The sequence below is a fragment of the Catharus ustulatus genome, chromosome 12 (assembly GCF_009819885.2).
Source record: "Catharus ustulatus isolate bCatUst1 chromosome 12, bCatUst1.pri.v2, whole genome shotgun sequence".
Classification (NCBI taxonomy): domain Eukaryota; kingdom Metazoa; phylum Chordata; class Aves; order Passeriformes; family Turdidae; genus Catharus; species Catharus ustulatus.
The window spans coordinates 21,469,468-21,489,364 of record NC_046232.1 but is presented as its reverse complement, the minus strand read 5'-3'; the positions used below and the strand labels follow the sequence as shown (position 1 = coordinate 21,489,364).

The 19,897-nt window shown below is 66.9% G+C and overlaps 2 protein-coding genes across 2 annotated transcripts; one reads left to right on the top strand and one right to left on the bottom strand.

The window, feature by feature from the left end:
- The first annotated feature begins 10 nt into the window (after nucleotides 1-10).
- On the top strand, nucleotides 11-2,716 carry CIB1 (calcium and integrin binding 1). The gene is made up of 7 exons (XM_033070831.1): nucleotides 11-118; nucleotides 256-290; nucleotides 627-729; nucleotides 1,078-1,231; nucleotides 1,449-1,567; nucleotides 1,642-1,730; nucleotides 1,975-2,716. The coding sequence occupies exons 1-7, from the start codon at nucleotides 68-70 to the stop codon at nucleotides 1,994-1,996; spliced, it is 573 nt and encodes a 190-aa protein (XP_032926722.1). The 5' UTR covers nucleotides 11-67; the 3' UTR covers nucleotides 1,997-2,716.
- A 1,315-nt stretch (nucleotides 2,717-4,031) lies between these two features.
- Nucleotides 4,032-12,890, bottom strand: SEMA4B (semaphorin 4B). Its single transcript, XM_033071061.1, has 14 exons — nucleotides 12,786-12,890; nucleotides 10,136-10,296; nucleotides 9,859-9,921; nucleotides 9,656-9,754; nucleotides 9,431-9,542; nucleotides 9,080-9,196; nucleotides 8,828-8,985; nucleotides 8,474-8,655; nucleotides 8,240-8,390; nucleotides 7,898-8,108; nucleotides 6,002-6,117; nucleotides 5,698-5,861; nucleotides 5,531-5,625; nucleotides 4,032-5,409 (listed from the first exon to the last, which is right to left on the bottom strand). Exons 1-14 carry the CDS (start codon nucleotides 12,871-12,873, stop codon nucleotides 4,634-4,636), a joined length of 2,493 nt encoding a protein of 830 aa, XP_032926952.1. The 5' UTR covers nucleotides 12,874-12,890; the 3' UTR covers nucleotides 4,032-4,633.
- Between the last annotated feature and the right edge of the window lie 7,007 nt (nucleotides 12,891-19,897).

The window sequence follows — 19,897 nt, the reverse complement described above, 5'->3', positions numbered from 1 at the left end:
CGCAGCCAGCCCCGCCCGGGGCGGGCAGTTGTCACGGCGAGCGGAGGAAGCGGGGAGAAGCGGCGCCATGGGCGGCTCGGCCAGCCTGATCCCGCGGGACCTGCTGGCGGAGTACCAGGTACCGGCACCGGCAGCGGGGGGCACGGCAGGGCGGCGCGGTCCCGGACGGTGCCCGGAGGCCAAGGAACCCATGGCCGGGGTGCCCTGGGTCAGGCTTGGCCCCGGTGCCGGCGCTGACCCGTGCTCTCCCCGCAGGAGCTGACGTTCCTGACCAAGCAGGAGATCTTGCTGTAAGTACCGGGATACCGAAAGTGGGGCGGGATGGAGGAGCGGATCCTACCTTCCCGTGTCCCCGGCACCAGCCCGGTCCGCAGAGCCTCAGCCTCTGCCGCGGGGCACGGAGAGCTCCGGCCGTGTCCGGGGCTCCGGTTCCGCCGGGACGCCCAGCTGAGCCGGGAGGTGCCGGTGGCACTCCCTAAAGCCGGCTGTCACGGGGCGAAGGTCCGCGGGTGCTGCCGGTGACGCCCTGGCTAGCGGGGCCGCCCCGCCCTGGAAGCGCTGCCGGTGCCCGGCCGGGCTGCTGCCTCTCCGCTCGCTCCACAAAGCCGCTTTTTCTTCTCTTAAAGTGCCTACAAGAGGTTCAGTGAACTGCTGCCAAAGGAGGAGAGGGAGAACGCCTGCTCCGCGCGGGTTCCCAAGAGACAGTTCCTGACGCTGCCGGAGCTGCGGGTATGGTGCTTGGCAGACGCGGGACACTGCTGCTGCCGGGTCAGGGCCCCGTGCACCCACCACGGCCTCGCTGTGCCAGTAAAGAGCCCCCTTGTCCCCACCGAGCAGCTGAGGATCCCAGGGATCACTGCTGTGCAGGATCCTGGGGATTCCTATTGTGCCACAAGGGATCCCTGGCATGGGGCTGCATCCCGGGAGGTGCACAGGACAGGTCTGGCTGTGCCGTGGGTGATGGAGCAGTGGCAGAGTGGGGTCCCCGCTCACCGGCTGGCGTAGCAGCCACAGCCACGGTGTGCCTGATGGAGCCAGCATGGCCCAGCCCTGCCTGAGCCGTTCCTGTGTCTGCAGGCAAACCCCTTCCAGCACCAGATCTGCCAGGTGTTCTCAACCTCAGAGACCAGGGATGGCAGCATGTCGTTTGAAGACTTCCTTGATATGCTGAGTGTCTTCAGTGATTCTGCCACCTCTGACATCAAATCCCACTATGCCTTCCGCATCTTTGGTAAGGCTGGGGACAGGTGCTGTGCTCTGGGATCCCTGCACCTTGAGGAAGCGGGAGCAGGGTGGTGAATCGGTGTTCAGGAGGGCTGGCAGTGCCCTTGGAGCACAGGGATGGTGGGTTTAGGAATGCCGTGTGGGAACAGTTGGTGCAGTGTCGGTGCTTGTGACCGTCTGGGGTCACTGCAGCCTTGCCAAACCCCCCTTGTCTCTCCCCACAGACTTTGATGGGGATGGCATTCTGGACAGGAACGACCTGGAGCAACTGGTGAACTGCCTGACAGGGCAAGGCGAGGAGTCCGGGCTGAGCAACGAAGAGATGGATCAGCTCATCCAAAACGTGAGGCCCTCTATCCAGGGCAGGGGCACTGCACGGCCCCAGGCACAGAGCTCAGAGCTCCCCTTCCCCCACAGATCCTGGAGGAGTCTGACATCGACAAGGACGGCACCATCAACCTCCCTGAATTCCAGCACGTTGTCTCCCGCTCCCCGGACTTCGCCAGGTGCGCTGGTCTCAAGGCTGGCTGGGGGTTCATCGCCCTGATTGCTCACTGGGGCAGAGCTGGCGGTGGCAGGAGGGCAGGGCTGCCCTGTGCCAAGTCTGTGGTGATGGCAGAGGGGTCTGCATCCCAGGCTGGCTCTTCAGAGCCTCTCCCGCAGGGAGATTCTGGTCCCTGCAGCGCTGGGGGCTTGTAAACCCTTTGTGTGACTACCAAGCAGGTACAGATCCTGTCATATCTCTTGCAGCTCCTTCAAGATTGTCTTGTGAGCCCCGTGGCTGTGCAGCAGCCCTCCTCCAGTTCCTGCAGCTCCTCGTGGCCTCAGCCATTTCCTTTTCCAGGGAGCACAGGCCCGGCCCCTCAATGGCCTGGCTGTGCTGCAATGCCTTGGGCAGGAACCCTCCTGCTCTCCTTCCAGGTGCCTGCTTGGCAGCAGGGGGTCTCAGGAATCTGCTTCTCCTGCAGCCCCTCTGCTGTCCTAGCATTAGAATTTGAATCCTTATGCATTCCAAGGGCAGCTCTGCAGGTGAGGGAGGAAATGCTGCTCCTGCCTGGGGCCACTCCGCACCAGCACAGCCCCTCTCTGCCCCCAGGACCAATTCCTGTGTCGTGCCTTCCAGCAGCAGGGAGCTGCCTCCCCTGCCAGCCTCTTCCTGCCTCCAGTATTTCTGGGAGCCTCCCTGCTGCCACATGGATCCATTTCTCTGAGCAATAACCCGAACATGGATCCTCTGAGCAATAACCAAAACGTGGATCGTTTTTCACGAGCAATAACCCAGATGGGGGTGCATTTTCTGAGCAGTCACCCAATAGTGACTGTACAGGAACCTCCCCACAGCAGAGCTGACCCCCACGGCTGTGCTCAGACCCTGCACTGCTCCTCCTCCTCCTCCCTTTCTCTCTCCTCTCCAGCACAGCAGCTGCGCTGCCGCCCTGGCCTCCTCCTCCCCCAGTCCCTGTGAGGACACAATTAAAGGGCTCCGGTTTCACCCCTGCTCTTTGCTGCCTTTGTCCGGCTGTGGGACGGGTGCCACGAGGGTGTTGGGGACATGGGCTCCTGCCAGGCCTCTGCCTGCACGCCAGGGGACAGGCTCCACGTCCTGCTCCACCACAGCCCTTCCCATGGGCAGCTCCTTCCCTCCCTCCCTCCTCCACACTGGGATCCTTCTGGGCAGCACAAAGAGCTCAGCACTCAGGGAGGCACCAGGGCAATCCTGGGCAGGCGAGTGGTGCCATCACTGCGGCAGCACCACGTCCTTTGTCCTTGTCCAGGCATTGCCCTGCCCTGCCTGCAGCCCTTGAGTGGGGCCTGGGGTCCGGCAGAGCCCCCGTGCTGGGGCAAAGCAGCTGCCAGCTCAGCTCCCAGGGCTGTTTCTCACACGGTGGCTGCTGCTCCCGGCCCTTCCAGCTCGCTGCCCCACGGTGCTGACAGTATCTGAGGCCCGTGCCCCTGCAGCCCCAGGCCTGTGTCTGCTGGCAGCGCACCAGCCAACGCCTCCAGTGGCTTTTTTGATGTCCCAGAACAGGCTGTGCAGGAAGTTCAGTGCATGGGTCCACCTGGGAGCAAGGCAGTGCTGGTCCCTCAGGGGAATCCTGCCTGGACACGCCAGCTCTGTGCAGAGCTCCCACTTCCCCCAGCCCTGTCCTGGCACTGCCAGTGCTTCCCAGTTGTGTGAGGGATCAAAAGCAGCCCTGGCTGCACTCCCAGGCCTCACCCTCAGCCACCACAGGGCCAGGTCCTGCTGGCAAAGCGTCCAGGGTCTGCCTGCAGCAAGGTGGGATGGGGACAAGGAGCTGATCTCCCTGGGCCCGCTGTGGGTCCCACATGGAGCACAACGCTGTGGTCCTGGGAAGAGGGCTGTCAGCCTCTGTCCTGCTGGGGGCTGCCCTCCTCCCAGCCCCAGGCACCAAGTTTTCTTACTCCTGGTCACCTCCACCTTCTGCTGTTTCTCACGGCTGCTCTGTCTGCACCACAGTGCCATAGCACTGGCCTCCAGCACGGCCCCAGGACAGCCCAGAGCTGCCCCAGGACAGCCTGCCCAAGCTGGCACAGCACCAGGCAGCGTCCCTCTGCAGGCACACAGCCACTGTCCCCGCAGGGCCCCGCGTGCCCTGGCCCAGTGCTCAGCCAAGCACAAGAGGAGGGGACTCCACAGATCTGGGGGCCAGCACAGTCCCCTGGCCCCCTCTGAAGCCCTGGGCAGATCTTCCTCTGCCTGCAGGGAGAGCCAGACACGGCTGCACTCCCTGAGGCCAACTGGGATCGTTCTGGATAGGAAGGCTCTCAGCCCTGCCACACACACACACGTGTCTGAAGGACTTTATATAAAAACATCAGACGTTTCTGCACACACACGTGGGGCTGCAGGGGTGTCCCTGCCCACCCAGCACAGGGGAGGCTGTTCCCAGCTCCCCTTCCCCGGACACAATTCACATTTTCCACATATCAAAAACGAACCAAGCACAGACACACAGCACATGCCGTGGGGCTGGCACCGCCCAGCCGCACGCGTGGCCCTGGGTCCCACACGGGACGTCACAGTGAGGTGGGGCACGAGGGGTCTGCGGCCGCCCCCTCCTGCCCTCTGCATAGAGGGGGTCAGGGCCTGGCAGAGCCGGGGCTGCACCAGCACCCCGAGCCAGGAACCGTGTCTGTCCCTGCCGCAGGGACGCTGGAACTGCCCTGCAGGGTCCTGGGGGGCGTGTGGCACCCCTCACACCCACGAGGTGGTGGCCAGGGAGCCCACGAGGGTCCAGACCCCACAGTCTGGTGGGTGCTGCCGCAGTGTGGGTGCCAGCTCCGGGCATGCACACACACAGAGCACGGGCCCTGGCTGCGGTGCACCGTCCGGCGAGGCTCAGCAGAGCAGAGGCAGTTGTGGGCGAGGGCTTGGCTCTCGTCCCTGTCACACCACCGAGTCCTGGATCTCGGAGCCCAGGCGCACCCGGGGTCTTTGGCAGGCAGGAGACACCTCCACGAAGCTGTCACGCACGTGGAGAGGCCTCTTCTCTGACTCAGAGAAGGCGCGTGGGGGTCCTGGGGGCTCATGCACGGGGGTACTGACGATGTAGTTGTCCTGCAGGGCCTGGTAGCCCTTGTGCTCGGGAGCCGTGCTGGGCAGGTTGCTGCCATTCAGGGGCAGGCTCTCCACCGGCTTGCGGGGTGGCTTCTGGTGCCTGCTAGGGTCACCAGGCTCCAGCAGGGCCTTCATGCCATCACGGTGGCGGTGCAGGACAAAGAAGGCCAGCACGAGGACGGCAGCAGCAAAGAGCACGCACATCACCAGGAACTCGGTCCAGTAGGTCTTGCCCTCCAGCCGTGCTGCAGCGCTGCCCACCGCCGAGGTGCTCCGGGATGTGCTGACCGTCTCCAGGGTGTCACGGCCAGCAGCCACCTTCCTGCCAGAGTCTGCTGGCCCAAGGGCCGGCTCTCGCACGCCCACGCAGTAGCTGGCCATCAGTTTGCGGAATCCTTCCTCCAGAGACCAGCACTCATAGACGCCTGCGCGCTCCGGGCTGCCCACCAGGATGAGGGCCCCGTCGGGCAGCACCAGGTAGGAGGCATTGACACGCACCCCGTTGTGCAGCCAGCGCCGCGAGGCCAGGTTGGAGAGCAGCTGGCACGGCAGCGACCGCACTGCGTTGGGAGGTAGCTGGATCTGCTGGCACGGGCTGCCCGAGGCTGCAGAGAGAACCACGGGAACATCAGGGAGGAGACCCCGCTGCGGGCAGGGGGCTGATGGCAGTGGTGGAGCAGGATGTGTGGATCCCCCCTGGGATGTGCGGGATGCGTGGGAGCTCACCTGTGGTCAGGAGGATGCGGGGACGGGGCTGGGAGGTGTTGGCCCGCTGGCAGAGCCGCTCCGTGTCAGCATCCTCGATGTCCTGTGCCCCACGCCTGGGAACAGAGGGAGGGCAGGGCAGCGGGTGCCGTGGGGTGCAGGGGGGTGGCAGAGGGTGCAGCACTTACTGTAAGTGTGCCGAGGGATGTGGGGTGACCCTGCGGCAGGCATTCGAGCTCCAGGCGCAGAAGGGGTCCCGTGCCAGCACACACTCCCCACAGCTGCGGTACAGGCTGCAGTTGGCAAAGGGCACCTGGGCCACTGCTGCGTAGGTGGCTGCGTAGACAAGGCCCTGCGGGAGGGGACACGCTGGGGTCAGCGGGGTGGGCTCCTGCACACCCCTGCCTTGCCAGGTCTCTGTCCCCCAGCCCACAAACAGGACCTGCCCTGAGCAGGCTGAGCCCCCAGCGCCTCCCTTGCCCTGGCTCATGCCTTGTCCTGGTCCAGCAGCAGCTGGAGGATGGGCTGTCCGTCGGGGAAGAGGCGGATCTCCTCAATGATGTGCACACCGCGGTTCACCCGCACAGCCTTGTGCAGCCGCCCGTCATCTGCAAACAGAGGGGCTGTGCTGAGCAGGGCTGGGGTGCCCAGCACACACCCTGCCCTGCCAGAGCCCATCTCTCACACCCACCCGTGCCCAGCACACACCCTGCCCCGCCAGAGCCCATCTCCTGCACCCACCCGTGCCCAGCACACACCCTGCCCTGCCAGAGCCCATCTCCTGCACCCACCCGTGCCCAGCACACACCCTGCCCCACCAGAGCCCATCTCCTGCACCCACCCGTGCCCAGCACACACCCTGCCCCGCCAGAGCCCATCTCTCACACCCACCCGTGCCCAGCACACACCCTGCCCTGCCAGAGCCCATCTCCTGCACCCACCCGTGCCCAGCACACACCCTGCCCCGCCAGAGCCCATCTCCTGCACCCACCCGTGCCCAGCACACACCCTGCCCCGCCAGAGCCCATCTCCTGCACCCACCCGTGCCCAGCACACACCCTGCCCTGCCAGAGCCCATCTCCTCACCCACCCGTGCCCAGCACACACCCTGCCCCGCCAGAGCCCATCTCTCACACCCACCCGTGCCCAGCACACACCCTGCCCCGCCAGAGCCCATCTCCTGCACCCACCCGTGCCCAGCACACACCCTGCCCCATCAGAGCCCATCTCCTGCACCCACCCGTGCCCAGCACACACCCTGCCCTGCCAGAGCCCATCTCCTGCACCCACCCGTGCCCAGCACACACCCTGCCCCGCCAGAGCCCATCTCCTGTACCCACCCGTGCCCAGCACACACCCTGCCCTGCCAGAGCCCATCTCCTGCACCCACCCGTGCCCAGCACACACCCTGCCCCGCCAGAGCCCATCTCCTGCACCCACCTGTGCCCAGCACACACCCTGCCCCGCCAGAGCCCATCTCCTGCACCCACCCGTGCCCAGCACACACCCTGCCCCACCAGAGCCCATCTCCTCACCCACCCGTGCCCAGCACATACCCTGCCCCATCAGAGCCCATCTCCTGCACCCACCCGTGCCCAGCACATACCCTGCCCCATCAGAGCCCATCTCCTCACCCACCCGTGCCCAGCACACACCCTGCCCCGCCAGAGCCCATCTCCTGCACCCACCCGTGCCCAGCACACACCCTGCCCCACCAGAGCCCATCTCTCACACCCACCCGTGCCCAGCACACACCCTGCCCCATCAGAGCCCATCTCCTGCACCCACCCGTGCCCAGCACACACCCTGCCCCATCAGAGCCCATCTCCCGCACCCACCCGTGCCCAGCACACACCCTGCCCCGCCAGAGCCCATCTCCTCACCCACCCGTGCCCAGCACACACCCTGCCCCGCCAGAGCCCATCTCTCACACCCACCCGTGCCCAGCACACACCCTGCCCTGCCAGAGCCCATCTCCTGCACCCACCCGTGCCCAGCACACACACCCTGCCCTGCCAGAGCCCATCTCCTGCACCCACCCGTGCCCAGCACACACCCTGCCCCATCAGAGCCCATCTCCTGCACCCACCCGTGCCCAGCACACACCCTGCCCCGCCAGAGCCCATCTCTCACACCCACCCGTGCCCAGCACACACCCTGCCCCGCCAGAGCCCATCTCCTGCACCCACCCGTGCCCAGCACACACCCTGCCCCGCCAGAGCCCATCTCCCGCACCCACCCGTGCCCAGCACACACCCTGCCCCGCCAGAGCCCATCTCCTGCACCCACCCGTGCCCAGCACACACCCTGCCCTGCCAGAGCCCATCTCCTGCACCCACCCGTGCCCAGCACACACCCTGCCCCGCCAGAGCCCATCTCCTCACCCACCCGTGCCCAGGAACAGGACGTCGTAGGTGCCGTGCAGGCCCTGTGCGCGGTGCACGCCGATCCGCTGGTAGCGCCGCTGGCTCTGCAGCAGCAGCGGCTGGCTGCGCACGGGGCTGTCCATCAGGAAGTGGTCCTTGATAAAGTTCAGCACCCGATCTGGCATCTGCAGCGACGAATTGATCTTCATGTGCCGTGTGTGGCTGGTGATGCACTGCAGGGAAAGGACGGGGCTCACAAGGGCTTCCACTCAGGAGGGTGCCATGCTGTGGCAGCCACTGGGACCAGGAGAGCAATGGGGCAGTGCTGTGTCCTGTGCTCGGGCAGGACCAAGGGGCCACCTACCGTGCCTGGCCGGGGCTCTGGCACGGGGCCGGTGTCCGTGTACCACTGCTGCGTCTCGCGGTTCACCTCCTTGTAGAGCCCGCTGAAGGCACGCTGCACGCTGTGCATGGGGAAGGCGCAGACGGCCGAGCTGCCCAGTCCACCCTTGTTCCTGGTGAGGAGAGGCACAGCCCGCGGCAAGATCAGCCCTGGCTCTGCCGAGCCTCCCGTGCTGCCCTGGTCCCCAGCACTCACCACTGCGAGGTGAAGACACCGTAGAAGAGCGTCTCCCTCCAGCGCAGCTCACCCGGGGTGAGCACAAAGATGTCCTGCAGCACGTTGAAGGGGAACCCATCCTCAGGGTGTGAGCAGAGCAGCTGTGCCTTCAGGAAGGTCGTCCAGCGCCGCTGCAGCACGCGCTCCCCGCCCTGGTCCCCCTGCACGGCACAGCGGTCAGGCTGCCACGCCACGGCCACGGGGAGCCCCACGCGCCGAGCCAGCGGAGCAGGGCTCCAGGCACCAAGGGCTGGAGAGCTGCAGGACGGTCCCACATCCTCCCCCGGCCCAGCAGTGAGTCACACCCCAGGCACAGCCCCCATTCATGCCCACCTTGCACACGCGGGCGATGCGGGAGACGATGGTGTTCTCAAAATAGTCGAACTCCTTCCCGGTCTCGCTGAAGAAGAAGTAGACCTTGTCATCGTCGCCTTCAGGGTTGCCGGCAGGGAGGCTCTCCCGCAGGTAGGCTGAGCCCACGAACGCTGGGTCTGGGGGCACAAGCACCCTCAGCACTGCTGCCCCACTCCCTCCCTTGCCTCCCACACTACGGGGGGAAGGGACCCTGGGCAGCCCAGCACCCACCTTGCAGCCAGTTGAGGGAGTTCTCGGTCTTGAGGGCGATGCGGCTCTCCTGGCTGCGGGAGATGGTCGGCTCATTGCCCTGGAAGTTGCTGACGGTCCCGGCGTAGAGCTCGCCGTCTGCCAAAGACATGCTCCTGCTGGGACGTGCCACGTGCCACCAGCATGGCCCTGCTCCCTGCTGGGGTCTGGGACAGCCCGGCCTTGGCTCAGCTTGGCCGGGCAGACACAGGCAGGGGGAGGAACAGGGAGGAGGGCAAAGGTCCCAGGGCACTGCAGAGAGGGAGAGGGCTCCAGGGTGGCACAGGGAGGGCGAGGGAGGAAGGACGAGGGTCCCAGGGTGTCGTGCCTTACCGACCATGACAGCTGTGGAGCGGTACTCGGGGTCAAAGGGGCAGCGTCCCTTCCCGTCCTCCAGCACCACCTTCCCCAAGGCATCCCGCTCCAGGCTGAAGTGCTGCACATTCTGCAGCAGGATGAGGCTGTGAGCCAGCAGCACTAGTGCCAGTGCCAAGGGCCCCACTGCAGGGCCCTGAGGGCATGGGGGGACCTGCGGGGGGATCCTGCTGCAGTACTCACGATGTAGGCGCAGGCTGGGCTGAAGGCGCAGGTGCCACAGGTGTACAGGTGGGTGCTGTTCAGCTGCAGCAGCAGCTTGATGTAGTTGTGACAGTCCCTCTGTGGGGGTCAGAGGAGCCAACTCAGCCCTTGGCTCAGCTGTTTCACCCACAGACACCCTGCACAGGGCAGTGCCCCCCATGCCTGCTGGCAGTGGGGCTCACCTGGGGGTCCTTGCCTTTGAACACACACTGCCTCTTCTTCTCCTCATCTGCACTCCACAGCAGCTGTGGAGAAGGGACAGTCACTGGGAGCGCCCCTGGCCCTGGCTGGTCCATGCACACTCTCCCCACCTCAAACACCCTGCTCTGGGGCAGCTGCTCCTGAATTCGTGATGGCTCACACAGACCCAAAACGCCTGTGGGGAGGGGATCCCTGCTCTGCAGCTAGTTGGGTGCCCCCTCCCTCCCCAAGGGCCGCCCAGCCCATCCCTGGGCTCACCCTGCGAACTGGGGAGCTGGGTTGAAAGTTGCTGGTGTTGAGGGTGAGGAGCATCTCTCGTGCCCCCAGGTAGAGGGTCCCACCGTCGGGGCTCAGCAGCAGGGCCGTGTAGTTGGACACACCCGGTGCCTCAAAGCGCCGCACTACTCTCTCGGCCGAGTCTGGGGGCAAGAGCGGCTAGTGTCAGCCTCGTGCTGGCACCTGAGCCCAGGATCCTGCACCACAGCTGCTCCTGGTCCCTCTGCCCAGCACCTCGGCCATGCCACCCACCCGCAGCAGCCAGGGCCAGACCCGGCTCTGCCCACGCTGCCACAGACATGTGGCACCACAACTGCACTGAACCGTGCCAGACCCCACAGCGCCCCAGGGACCCACGAGGCACAGCTGTGCCCTGGCCCTGAGGATGGCACAGCAGCCCTGCCTAGCACTGGGGCAGCTGCCCAGCCACATCCAGCCCTGGAGCTCACCCTGCAGCACTGGGGGCTCTGTCCAGCCCAGGCACAGAGGGACCCCAGTGTCACAGCATTGAGTACCCTCCTGCCCAGCCCGCCGGGCTCAGCCCATGCTGGACACAGACTCAGCCAGGTGCTGTCCATGCTGCCTGCAGGGCTCAGCCCATGCCGGACACGGGCTCAGCCCTGTGCTGCAGGTGCTGCAGGACTCAGCCAGGTGCTGTCCATGCTGGCTGCAGGGCTCAGCCCATGCCGGACACAGGCTCAGCCCTGTGCTGCAGGTGATGCATGCAGGACTCAGCCAGGTGCTGTCCACGCTGCCTGCAGGGCTCAGCCCATGCCGGACACGGGCCACTGGCCAAGCTGAGTCAGGGAGGGCCCGTCCTGTCCCATCCCAGCCCGTCCTGTCCCGCGTGGGTGGCCTGGCCCCGGAAGCCCTTCCTCTCCTACTGCTCTGAATCAGATGGGCCTGGCTGTGTGAGCGGGACACGTCGGGCTGACTCACGCTGCCAACTCCCTGACCCCTGACACTCTGGGGACCCCCTGAGCTCTCCCAACCCCCTACCTGCTCCCAGAGTCCCACCAGGATAACCCCAGAGCTCCTGCCAGGCGCCTCCAACCCCCTGCCAGCCCCAGTGTGAGGGCTGGAGGAGCTGTGGGGCAATGGTGCTGTGGGGTGGGACCCTGTGGCTCTCCCCTCCCATCGCTCTACACACCCCAGGTTTTGGATGGGGCAGCACCTCCCTCACGCTGCAGGGCTCAGCTGGCCCCAGCACCAGCCCAGCTCTCCCACAGCGGTGCAGAGAGAAGGAAGCTGATGTCCCAGTGCATCCCCTGGGAGGGTCCTGCACCCCAGTGTAGGGGTGATGCCACCCGTGGTGGGCACGGCAGCAGCGGGGCCCCTGTGCCTCGCAGGGCTGTGCTGGCATGGGGAGCTAGCTGCTGGTGTGGCTGCCAGGGACCTGTCAGGACAAGACCTGCTTCTTCCAGACAAACCTGCTGCAGGCACATCCAGTGCTCCCAGGGGAGCAGCTCCCAGCTCCTCCCTCCCACCGACCGCAGCCCCACGTGGCCACGCTCCATGGGAGCCACCGCTGGGCACACACTGCCCACTGGCCCGTGCTCCCTGCCCAGCTCCCCCTGCACCGCTGGGGTCCAGGCCACGGTCCCTAGGCACTGCCCACGGCTGCAGCCCCACATCTCTCACAGCCTCACAGGGGTGCAGAGCGCGGGGCAGAACCTGTCCGTGCAGGCAGGGCCGGGCAGCGTGGCTCAACACGGCACGGCACAGCCTGGCACGACGCTGAGCTGGCTGCCTCACTAGGTCTCGGCCTCCTGTCCAACTCAGCAGGTCCCACAGCTGCTGGAGCCACCACGGCCATGGCCAGCGGTCACGGGAGCATGTGGTGGGGCCACATCCACACCAGAGAGCTGCAGCCCGCTGAGCCAGGGAGCGCTCACAGCTGCCCAAACCGCGGCACCCTCCCAGGCCAGCCGGCACAGGACGGGATGGGCTCTGCTGGCCGGCAGCAGCTGGATCCAGCCACCTTCTGGCAGCGCAGCCGTGGGTGGCTCCCCCGCACGGCACAGCTGCCAGGGCTGAGCCCACGCCTGTGCCAGCTGCTGGGGGCTCTGCAGGGCAGCAGGGGGCTGCAGCCAGGCCCCCACTTGTTACAGCTCTGCCTGGCCCAGCATCCTCCGGGATGTCCTTCCCTGGCCCCTGCCCAGGCCAGCCACAGCACCCTGGGGCCGTGCAGCTGGTAAGAGCCCGCAGTGGGGCTCAGAGCTGAGCTGAGCACTGCACAGTGATGAGTCCCCAACCCCAGGGACAGCCTGACCAGGGAGGCAGCCCACGGGCAGAGCCCCCCGGCCGGCTCAGCCCACCCCACCGTGTACAGAACACGGCCACCACGGCCCTGCCCGCGGAGGGACGAGCACCCTGGGTGCCCCAGGCACCTGAGACCCGCAGCATCCCCGGGGCTCTGCCCCAGCCCTGCTCCATGCCAGGTTGACAGGGGGTTCCCGGAGTCCCGGGGAGCTGCCGGGGCTGTCACACGGCGTTTCCACGCGGCGCAGAGCCCGGGGGGACGCGGGGCGCTCCGCCGCCACGGGGGAGACGCCAGCCGGAGCCCCCACGGGGACCGACTCCCTTCCCCGGGGCCGGCAGACCCTACCCCCGCAGGCCAGCGGACACTCACCGTAGGGCAGGCTGACCCGCGGGACAGGCTCCGGAGCCGCCGAGAGCAGCAGCGCCGCCAGGACCGGCAGCACCGGCCGCGCCGCCATCCCGGACCGAGCCGCGGGGCTCCGCCGCGGCCGCGAAGCCGCCCGGGCGCTGCAGACCTGCGGGGAGAGAAGGGGCTCAGCCGCTTGGTTCGGCACGGCACGGCTCGGCCCGGCCCCCCGCCTGTTCGCCGCGCTCCGCCCCGCTCCGGCACCGGGCGCAGCAGCCACGGGCGGAGCCCCGCCCGGCCGGACCGAACCGAACTCTCCCGAGCATTACTGATGTGTTCCCGAGCGCTCTCCAGCCGTTCGGGCCGTACCGACCCGCTCCAGCCCCGCCGGTGTCCCGGGTGGGGTGGGGCGCTCGGAGAGGCGGCGGGCGGGTCCCGCCCGGTTCCGCCCCCCTCACCGCCCGGCGGGACCGGCCCCGCCAGGGGCTGCAGGGCACGGGGCTTTGTCCCCGGCACAGCGGCAGCTGGGGACTCCCTGCAGCCACCCCCGCCGCAGGGAAACCCGGCGGGCCCGGGATCCCGGGCGGTGGTCCAGGAGGGGCTGGCTGGGAATGTATCTTGCTGTGCCCGGAAAAACTGTCCCGGGGTGTCCTGCTGTCCCGGAACAGCTCGGCCCGTGGCCGCTCCCTCGCCTCTCAGCTGTGCCCCACGGCCGCTGTGCTGGGGCGGGGGGCTCTGGCCGGCACAGCCCAGCGCTCCCTGCCCTCCCTCGGGAGCCGTGGGATACCACGGGGTGGGTACCACAGCCACCTGGCCAGCACCGCTGTCCCCACAGGTCGCACTCGGCACAGGGGACACATCCCTGCCAGCCCCCGTGCCCGTGGCGGGGTCCCGTGTGGCCATGTGCCGAGCAGGGCAAGATCCTCTGCCCGGCTCCTGGGGGGCTCTGTCCGTGGCTGGGGTGAGGGGAGGGCCCGCAGCCCCCGCAGCCCTCGGAGCACTGCCCACCCGGCCAGCAGCTCCCACGCAGCTATTATTAATGACACCTCCTGATATCGCCATGGCAACGGGGACAGGGGGACAGAGGGATGGGGTCCAAGGATTCCTCTGCAGCAGGCAGCTCTCCTGGGGCCAGGGCACCCAGTGCTGCCCTTCCAATGGGGGCGACAGCTTCCCATGCCCTTCTTGGTTAGACCCAGCCCTGGACCGCAATGGTGGGACCCACTGTGAGCCCCCTGCCCAGGAGAAATGCTCCCCACACTCCCGGGACAGCTGTGTCCACACTCCTCGGATGCCTGTGCCCACACTCCCGGGACAGCTGTGCCCACACTGTCGGGACAGCTGTGCCCACACTCTTGGGACGCTGTGCCCACACTCTCAGGACAGCTGTGCCCACGCTCTCCCTCTCTGCCCGCCCGGCGCCGCTGGCCGTGCCTGCTCACAGGCCATACCTGGTGTCCAGGGGCTGGGGCTGGGGGCTGCCCCTCTGCCCCAAATCGACCTTGCCTCCTTCCTGTTCCGCTGCTCCTTCCCGGGCCTGGGACAGCCCCACAGCTCCACCCCAGCCTTATCAGCAGCACCTTTGCCCGGGAAGTGACATAGACAGACGGGACTCTGCATGACCCAGCCCAGCGGGTCACCCTGGACGTGGTGGGACCCTGCAGCCACGGCCCCCTGCTCCATGCCAGCTCACAGCATCTCGGGGGGCTCCAGGGACCTGGCTGTCACCTGTGCATGGCCTGGCAGTGCTGTGCCAGCACTCGGCTGTGATGGCACGCAGCGAGGACGGGAGCCCCTGTGGGGAGGGCAGCTGCTCTGGGGTGAGCAGGCAGGAGCAGGAGGGAAGGGAAGGGGAAGGCAGGGAGGAAAAGGAGAGCAGAGCAGACAGCGAGGGAGGGCAGGAAAAGGCAGCAGAACCAGGCCAGAGCCTGTGCCTTTAAGCGCCACTCCAGCACTGCTGGCAGCCAGGGCTGTTTACGCCAAACTCCCATTTATCTCCTGTCCTGCCCACGCAGCTGCCAGCGGGGCAGCGCCGGGGGCACCCGCAGCACCCTGCCCTGCTCTGCCCTCGCACAGGCCTGTGCGTGCCCCACGCCCTGCTGCAGGCAGCAGCACGCACCCGTGCCACCCTCCCTGCCCACTGCCGGCAATGGGGAAACCTCGCCGGTGTTTGGGCAGCACCAAAACCTGTGGCCTGGGGTCAGCAGGCAGGTGGGGCAGTGGTTTCTGCACCGAATTCCCACGCCAGCGCCTGGCACTCTGTTCAGTGGGTGCCTGGGAAGGCGGTGATGGATCTGGGTGCTGCTGCTGCTGTCTGCAGAGAGCGGGGACAGGGCTGTGTGTGCCTCGCTGCTGCTGCTGCCCACCAGCTCCCACCTCGCCCTGCAGCCTGCCCAGCACGGGCACGGCCCCTGCCCAGGGACCGGAGCCCGGCTCGCACCCAGCCCACGCTGCCGGGCTCTCCCCGCCTGGCGGGGCTCACACGCACGCCCCCGGCTCGGCTGGCTGCTGGGAGCCGCCAGACAGCAGCCGGCAGTCCCTGCTCCCAGCCACGCACACACACAGCGAGCACGCATGCATGCACACCTGCAGCGCGCGGCTGCGGGCCCTGCACAGTCACACAGCTGCTCCGAGGCTGCACGGGGATACCCCTGCACAGCCCCGCTCTGCTGCGCCCTGACAGCCTCCTGGGAGGGGCTGGGGCAGCCTCTGACCCTGCAGCCTGGCAGGGCTCTCCATAGGGCATCCCCCATTCCAGCTGTGACACCCTGCCTGAGCCCAGGGCCTCCCACGGGACAAGCTGGGCTGTCCCCCTGCCAGTCTGGCCCACTGTGGCTCAGACCCCGCTGCCAGGCTGGCTGCTGTGCGATGGTGGCACACAGCCACCCCTCCCCTGCCCCACAGCATCCCCTTCACCCTGGCAGGGCACCGAGGGCACTGGTACCCCACAACACACACCTGCCTCACTGCTCCCATCACTCCCGCACGATGGCAGAGTCACTTCTGAGGGCCACAGGGTATCCCCACCTGTCCCCTGCGATGCTAGCACCTGCCTGTATCCCACACTGCTCACCTGGGAGCTGCAGGACACACGGGGCGCTGCCCTGGGCCCCCAGCCCTGGCACAGGACAGGGAAGAGCCAGCAGGAGCCCCAGCAGTGAGCACCGGCAGGGAGCAGCGAGGTGGTGGAGCACAGGAACATCAGCTCCCTGGAGAGCAGGAATGGAGGGTCCAGGCTCAGCGCGGGGTGCCCCTTTCCCAGCTGGTCCTGACTCTGCACAGCCCAAACCAGCACCCAGGCACCCTCCTTATCCTGCCCCGGTGCTCCTTGGGTCAGAGGGGGTGCCAGCCCCCTAAACAGCCCCAGGCCCAGCCGGAGCAGGCACTAGGGCCCAAGGGATGACCCAAAAGCCCATGGGATCCCAAGGGATGACCCAAAAGCCCATGGGACCCCAAGGGATGACCCAAAAGCCCATGGGACCCCAAGAGATGACCCAAAAGCCCATGGACCCCAAGGGATGACCCAAAAGCCCATGGAGCCCAACCGTCCCTGTGCCCCCAGACCAGAGGGGGACCAACAGCTGCTCAGGGGATGTGGCCACATGTCTGGGACACACGGCATGCGTGCACCCCACAATGTCCTGGGCACATCAGACACGTGGGACACACCACACACACACACGTCTGAGTCCTGTGCGTGCACCAACACGCCTCCCTGTGAGCAGCCTGTGACGCCCGTCCCGAGCACCCTCGGCCTGGTGTGCGCACAGCCGGCACACGTAAACACACGCAGAGAGGTCACGGGGTGTGCACGCCCTGGGCGGCAAACACACGCCTGGGAACGGGCTGTGGGAACGGCCCCTGGTGTGCCGGCATCCCGCACACGCACACACAAAACACACACGGGCACAAACACACAGAGCAAACACGGGCACAGAACACACACAGGCACAGAATACACACAGAGCACACACACAAAACACACACAGGCACAAACACACACGGGCACACACACAGGCACACACAGGCACATACACACACGGGCACAAACACAGAACACACACAGGCACAGAACACACACAGAGCACACACACAAAACACACAGGCACAGACACACAGCACACACACAGGGACACAGCGCACACACACAAAACACACACACACAGATATACACGCTCATGCACAGGCACACTCAGCTGCTCAGACTCACACAGGCACACCCAGGTGCACACATACAGACACACAGCCATGCACACATTGTCACACAGCCATGCACACACATTGTCACACGTACAGCCATGCACAGACACACACACACATAAAGCCACACACACATATTGTCACACACAGTCACGCACACACATTGTCACACAGACTCACAGCCATGCACACATATTGTCACACACACAGCCATGCACACACAGTCACACACACAGCCAGGCACACACAGTCACACACACAGCCATGCACACACATTGTCACACACACACAGACATGCACACACACTGTCACACACACACAGACATGCACACACACTGTCACACACAGACACGCACACTCATTGTCACACACACAGTCACGCACACACACATTGTCACACACACAGTCACGCACACGCATTGTCACACACAGACACGCACACACATTGTCACACACACAGCCACGCACAGACACACATACAAACAGACACGCACACACACTGTCACACACAGTCACGCACACACACTGTCACACACACAGCCATGCACACACGCTGTCACTCCCGCGGGCACACACGCGTGTTCGCACACCCACACTCGCGCACAGCTCCGGTCCCTCGGGCCACCTCCCGTGCACGTGCGCGCGCCGCCCCCCGCGCGGCCCCGTGCACGCGCACCCGCCCGCGCGCGCCCCCCGCACACTCGCTGCTCTCACGCGCGCACCCGCCGGTGCCGGTGCCGGTGCCGGTGCCCGGTGCCCGGTGCCCGGTGCTTCCCTCCCCGCTGCTCACCCGCTCGGCGGCTCCGAGGCGCGGCGGGAGCCGCAGGCAGCGGGGGCGGCTCCGCGGTGTTTCCCCCCCCGGCGGTGCGGGGCGGTGCGGGGGCGGCTCCGGGGGGCTCCGCCCGCAGCACAACAAAGGGCCGGCCCGCCCCTCCCCGCCCCGGCCCCGCCACCGCCCGGGGGCCCGGGGGACCGAGGGCCGGGGGCGGCTGCTCCTGCCTGGGGAGTCCCCCTCACTGCTGGGGGACTCAACTGGAGGTGCCCCCACGGTTCCTGGGGTGGCACCGGCCCTAAAGGGGCCGTGCTGGTGTACCCAGGACTGCGTGTTTCAGCCCCAGCACACTGAGGGGCTTCCAGCACCTTGGGGCTGTTGGGGATCCCGGTTTAGGGGGGCAGAACCCACTGGGGTCCCTGGTAGATGGGTGGCTATGGGGGCTGCCTAATGCCTGTGCACATGGCCCCAGGCACCGTGGTGAGATCCTTGCGGTGATAGCCATCTCGGGGAGTTTTGGGGTAATTCACGGGTCTGGGCACCTCACGGCCACGTGTAGCTCTGTGGGGTTCAGGGATGCCACGGCCATGGTGTCCCCATGGTGGCACGCTCGGAGCTGGTGGCTGGCAGCCGGGTGTCACCAGTGCCCGGAGACGCTGGGATCACGGCTACTGAAACACTCTGCTGGGCAAGCAGGAATCCCAAAAGGGTGCCAGGCAGGAGGTCGGCTGGTTGCCAAAGAGGGGACACAGCCCCTACCCCACCCTGCAGGCAGCACCTCTGGTCTTCTTGCGTTTGTGGGCAGCCCAAGGAAACAGAGCCCCTGTCAGCCCCCCGGGGCCCCTCCACGGGCAGACACAGCCCAGCCCGCAGGCAGCAGGGAGCTCACACAGCCCCCGCGCTGTGTCCTTGTTGGTGCTCTGGCTGGCCCCAAACCTGCGGGACCTGTCCCTCCCCGCGGTCCTGTCCCCACACCCAGCCCTGCCAGCACTCTCGTCTCCCCGGGGCAGCCACGCTGGGGACACCGGAGTGGCCCCGCAGGGAGGGTGGCTGGGCTGTGGCCAGCGATGAGCGGGCGGTGCCTTTGTTCGGGCCCTTCCCTGGGCCAGTGCCACATGGCCGCTTTTGTCCTTTCCTCGCGGGGGGACCGTGCCGTGCTGGCCTGACCCCGTCCTGCCAGCGCTGCGGTCACTGGGCGGCTCCGGCCGCGGGGCCAGGGCGAGGGCAGCCAGGGGGGCAGTGGGGCAGCGGCCAGGCCTCCGAGCAGTGCTGGCTGGTGGCCGCAGGGCTGCTGGCAGCACGGGCTGGGCTGGGCGAGCAGGGACACCCAGGACCACTGCTGACCCCGCCGGCACCGCGGCTCCTGCTCTGGTTAATGTTAAAGCCAGGCAGACGTCAACGAGTGCCACAGCTCCTCCAGCCCCTCCGATGGGGGCTGCCAGCTCCAGGGCTGTTTTTCTTCCTGGAGCAGGCTCTGCCCGTCCCATGTGGCTAAAAAAAGCCATCGGTTTGGCTGGGACAGCGGGACAACAAATTCCCAGCCCGAGCCGCCTCCTGGCAACCCTGGCACACCCCATGCACCTTCTGGGGGTGCCCCTGGTGTGCATCACCCTCCTGTCATTGTTGTGGTGCCGTTGTTCTCCTCCTCCTCCTCCTCCCCCACGCGGGGCCAGCCGGGGTGAAGGTCCCCGGTGGAACGGTGGCGGCTGCCCTTGTCCTGCTGGATCCAGCTGCCGAGTCACGCGCCAGCCCCGAGCGGGGCCGCGGCTTCCATGTAGGGTCAGGCCGTGTCTGCAGGGCCACGGCCCCGCCGGACCCCGCGATCCCACACGGGGCTTGCAGCCGGGTTTGGTCCCACCTCTGTACGGGCTTTAACAGCTGGGTAGGGTCCTGAGGGTGTCTGATACCGGTTCCACGAGGAAACCGTGGGTTTGGGTCTGGTGCCGGGGAGTGGGGCCATTCCCAGTTCCACGAGGGATTTCAAACCTCATCTGATCCCCTGTCTGATCCCCGGGTTTCATTCCTGGTCCCATGCAAGGTTTTGCAGTTAGGCCTGGTCCCAGGGGGCTTTGTTCCCTGTTTCACGAGAGGATTTGCTACCGGATCAGACCCTGGGGGAGTTTGGTCCCGCATCCCTGTGGTTTGGGAGTCAGATTCCACGGGG

What these genes read in the sequence shown, in the direction of transcription:
- CIB1 (XM_033070831.1), top strand. Translation starts at nt 68, where the DNA reads ATGGGCGGCTCGGCCAGCCTGATCCCGCGGGACCTGCTGGCGGAGTAC. An exon ending in CTATGCCTTCCGCATCTTTG is followed by an intron (nt 1,232 to 1,448) that starts GTAAGGCTGGGG and finishes CTCTCCCCACAG; the next exon opens with ACTTTGATGGGGATGGCATT. An exon ending in CGCTCCCCGGACTTCGCCAG is followed by an intron (nt 1,731 to 1,974) that starts GTGCGCTGGTCT and finishes TATCTCTTGCAG; the next exon opens with CTCCTTCAAGATTGTCTTGT.
- SEMA4B (XM_033071061.1), bottom strand. Translation starts at nt 12,873, where the DNA reads ATGGCGGCGCGGCCGGTGCTGCCGGTCCTGGCGGCGCTGCTGCTCTCG. An exon ending in TCAAAGGCAAGGACCCCCAG is followed by an intron (nt 9,755 to 9,858) that starts GTGAGCCCCACT and finishes TGACCCCCACAG; the next exon opens with AGGGACTGTCACAACTACAT. An exon ending in GGTGTCTTCACCTCGCAGTG is followed by an intron (nt 8,391 to 8,473) that starts GTGAGTGCTGGG and finishes TCTCCTCACCAG; the next exon opens with GAACAAGGGTGGACTGGGCA.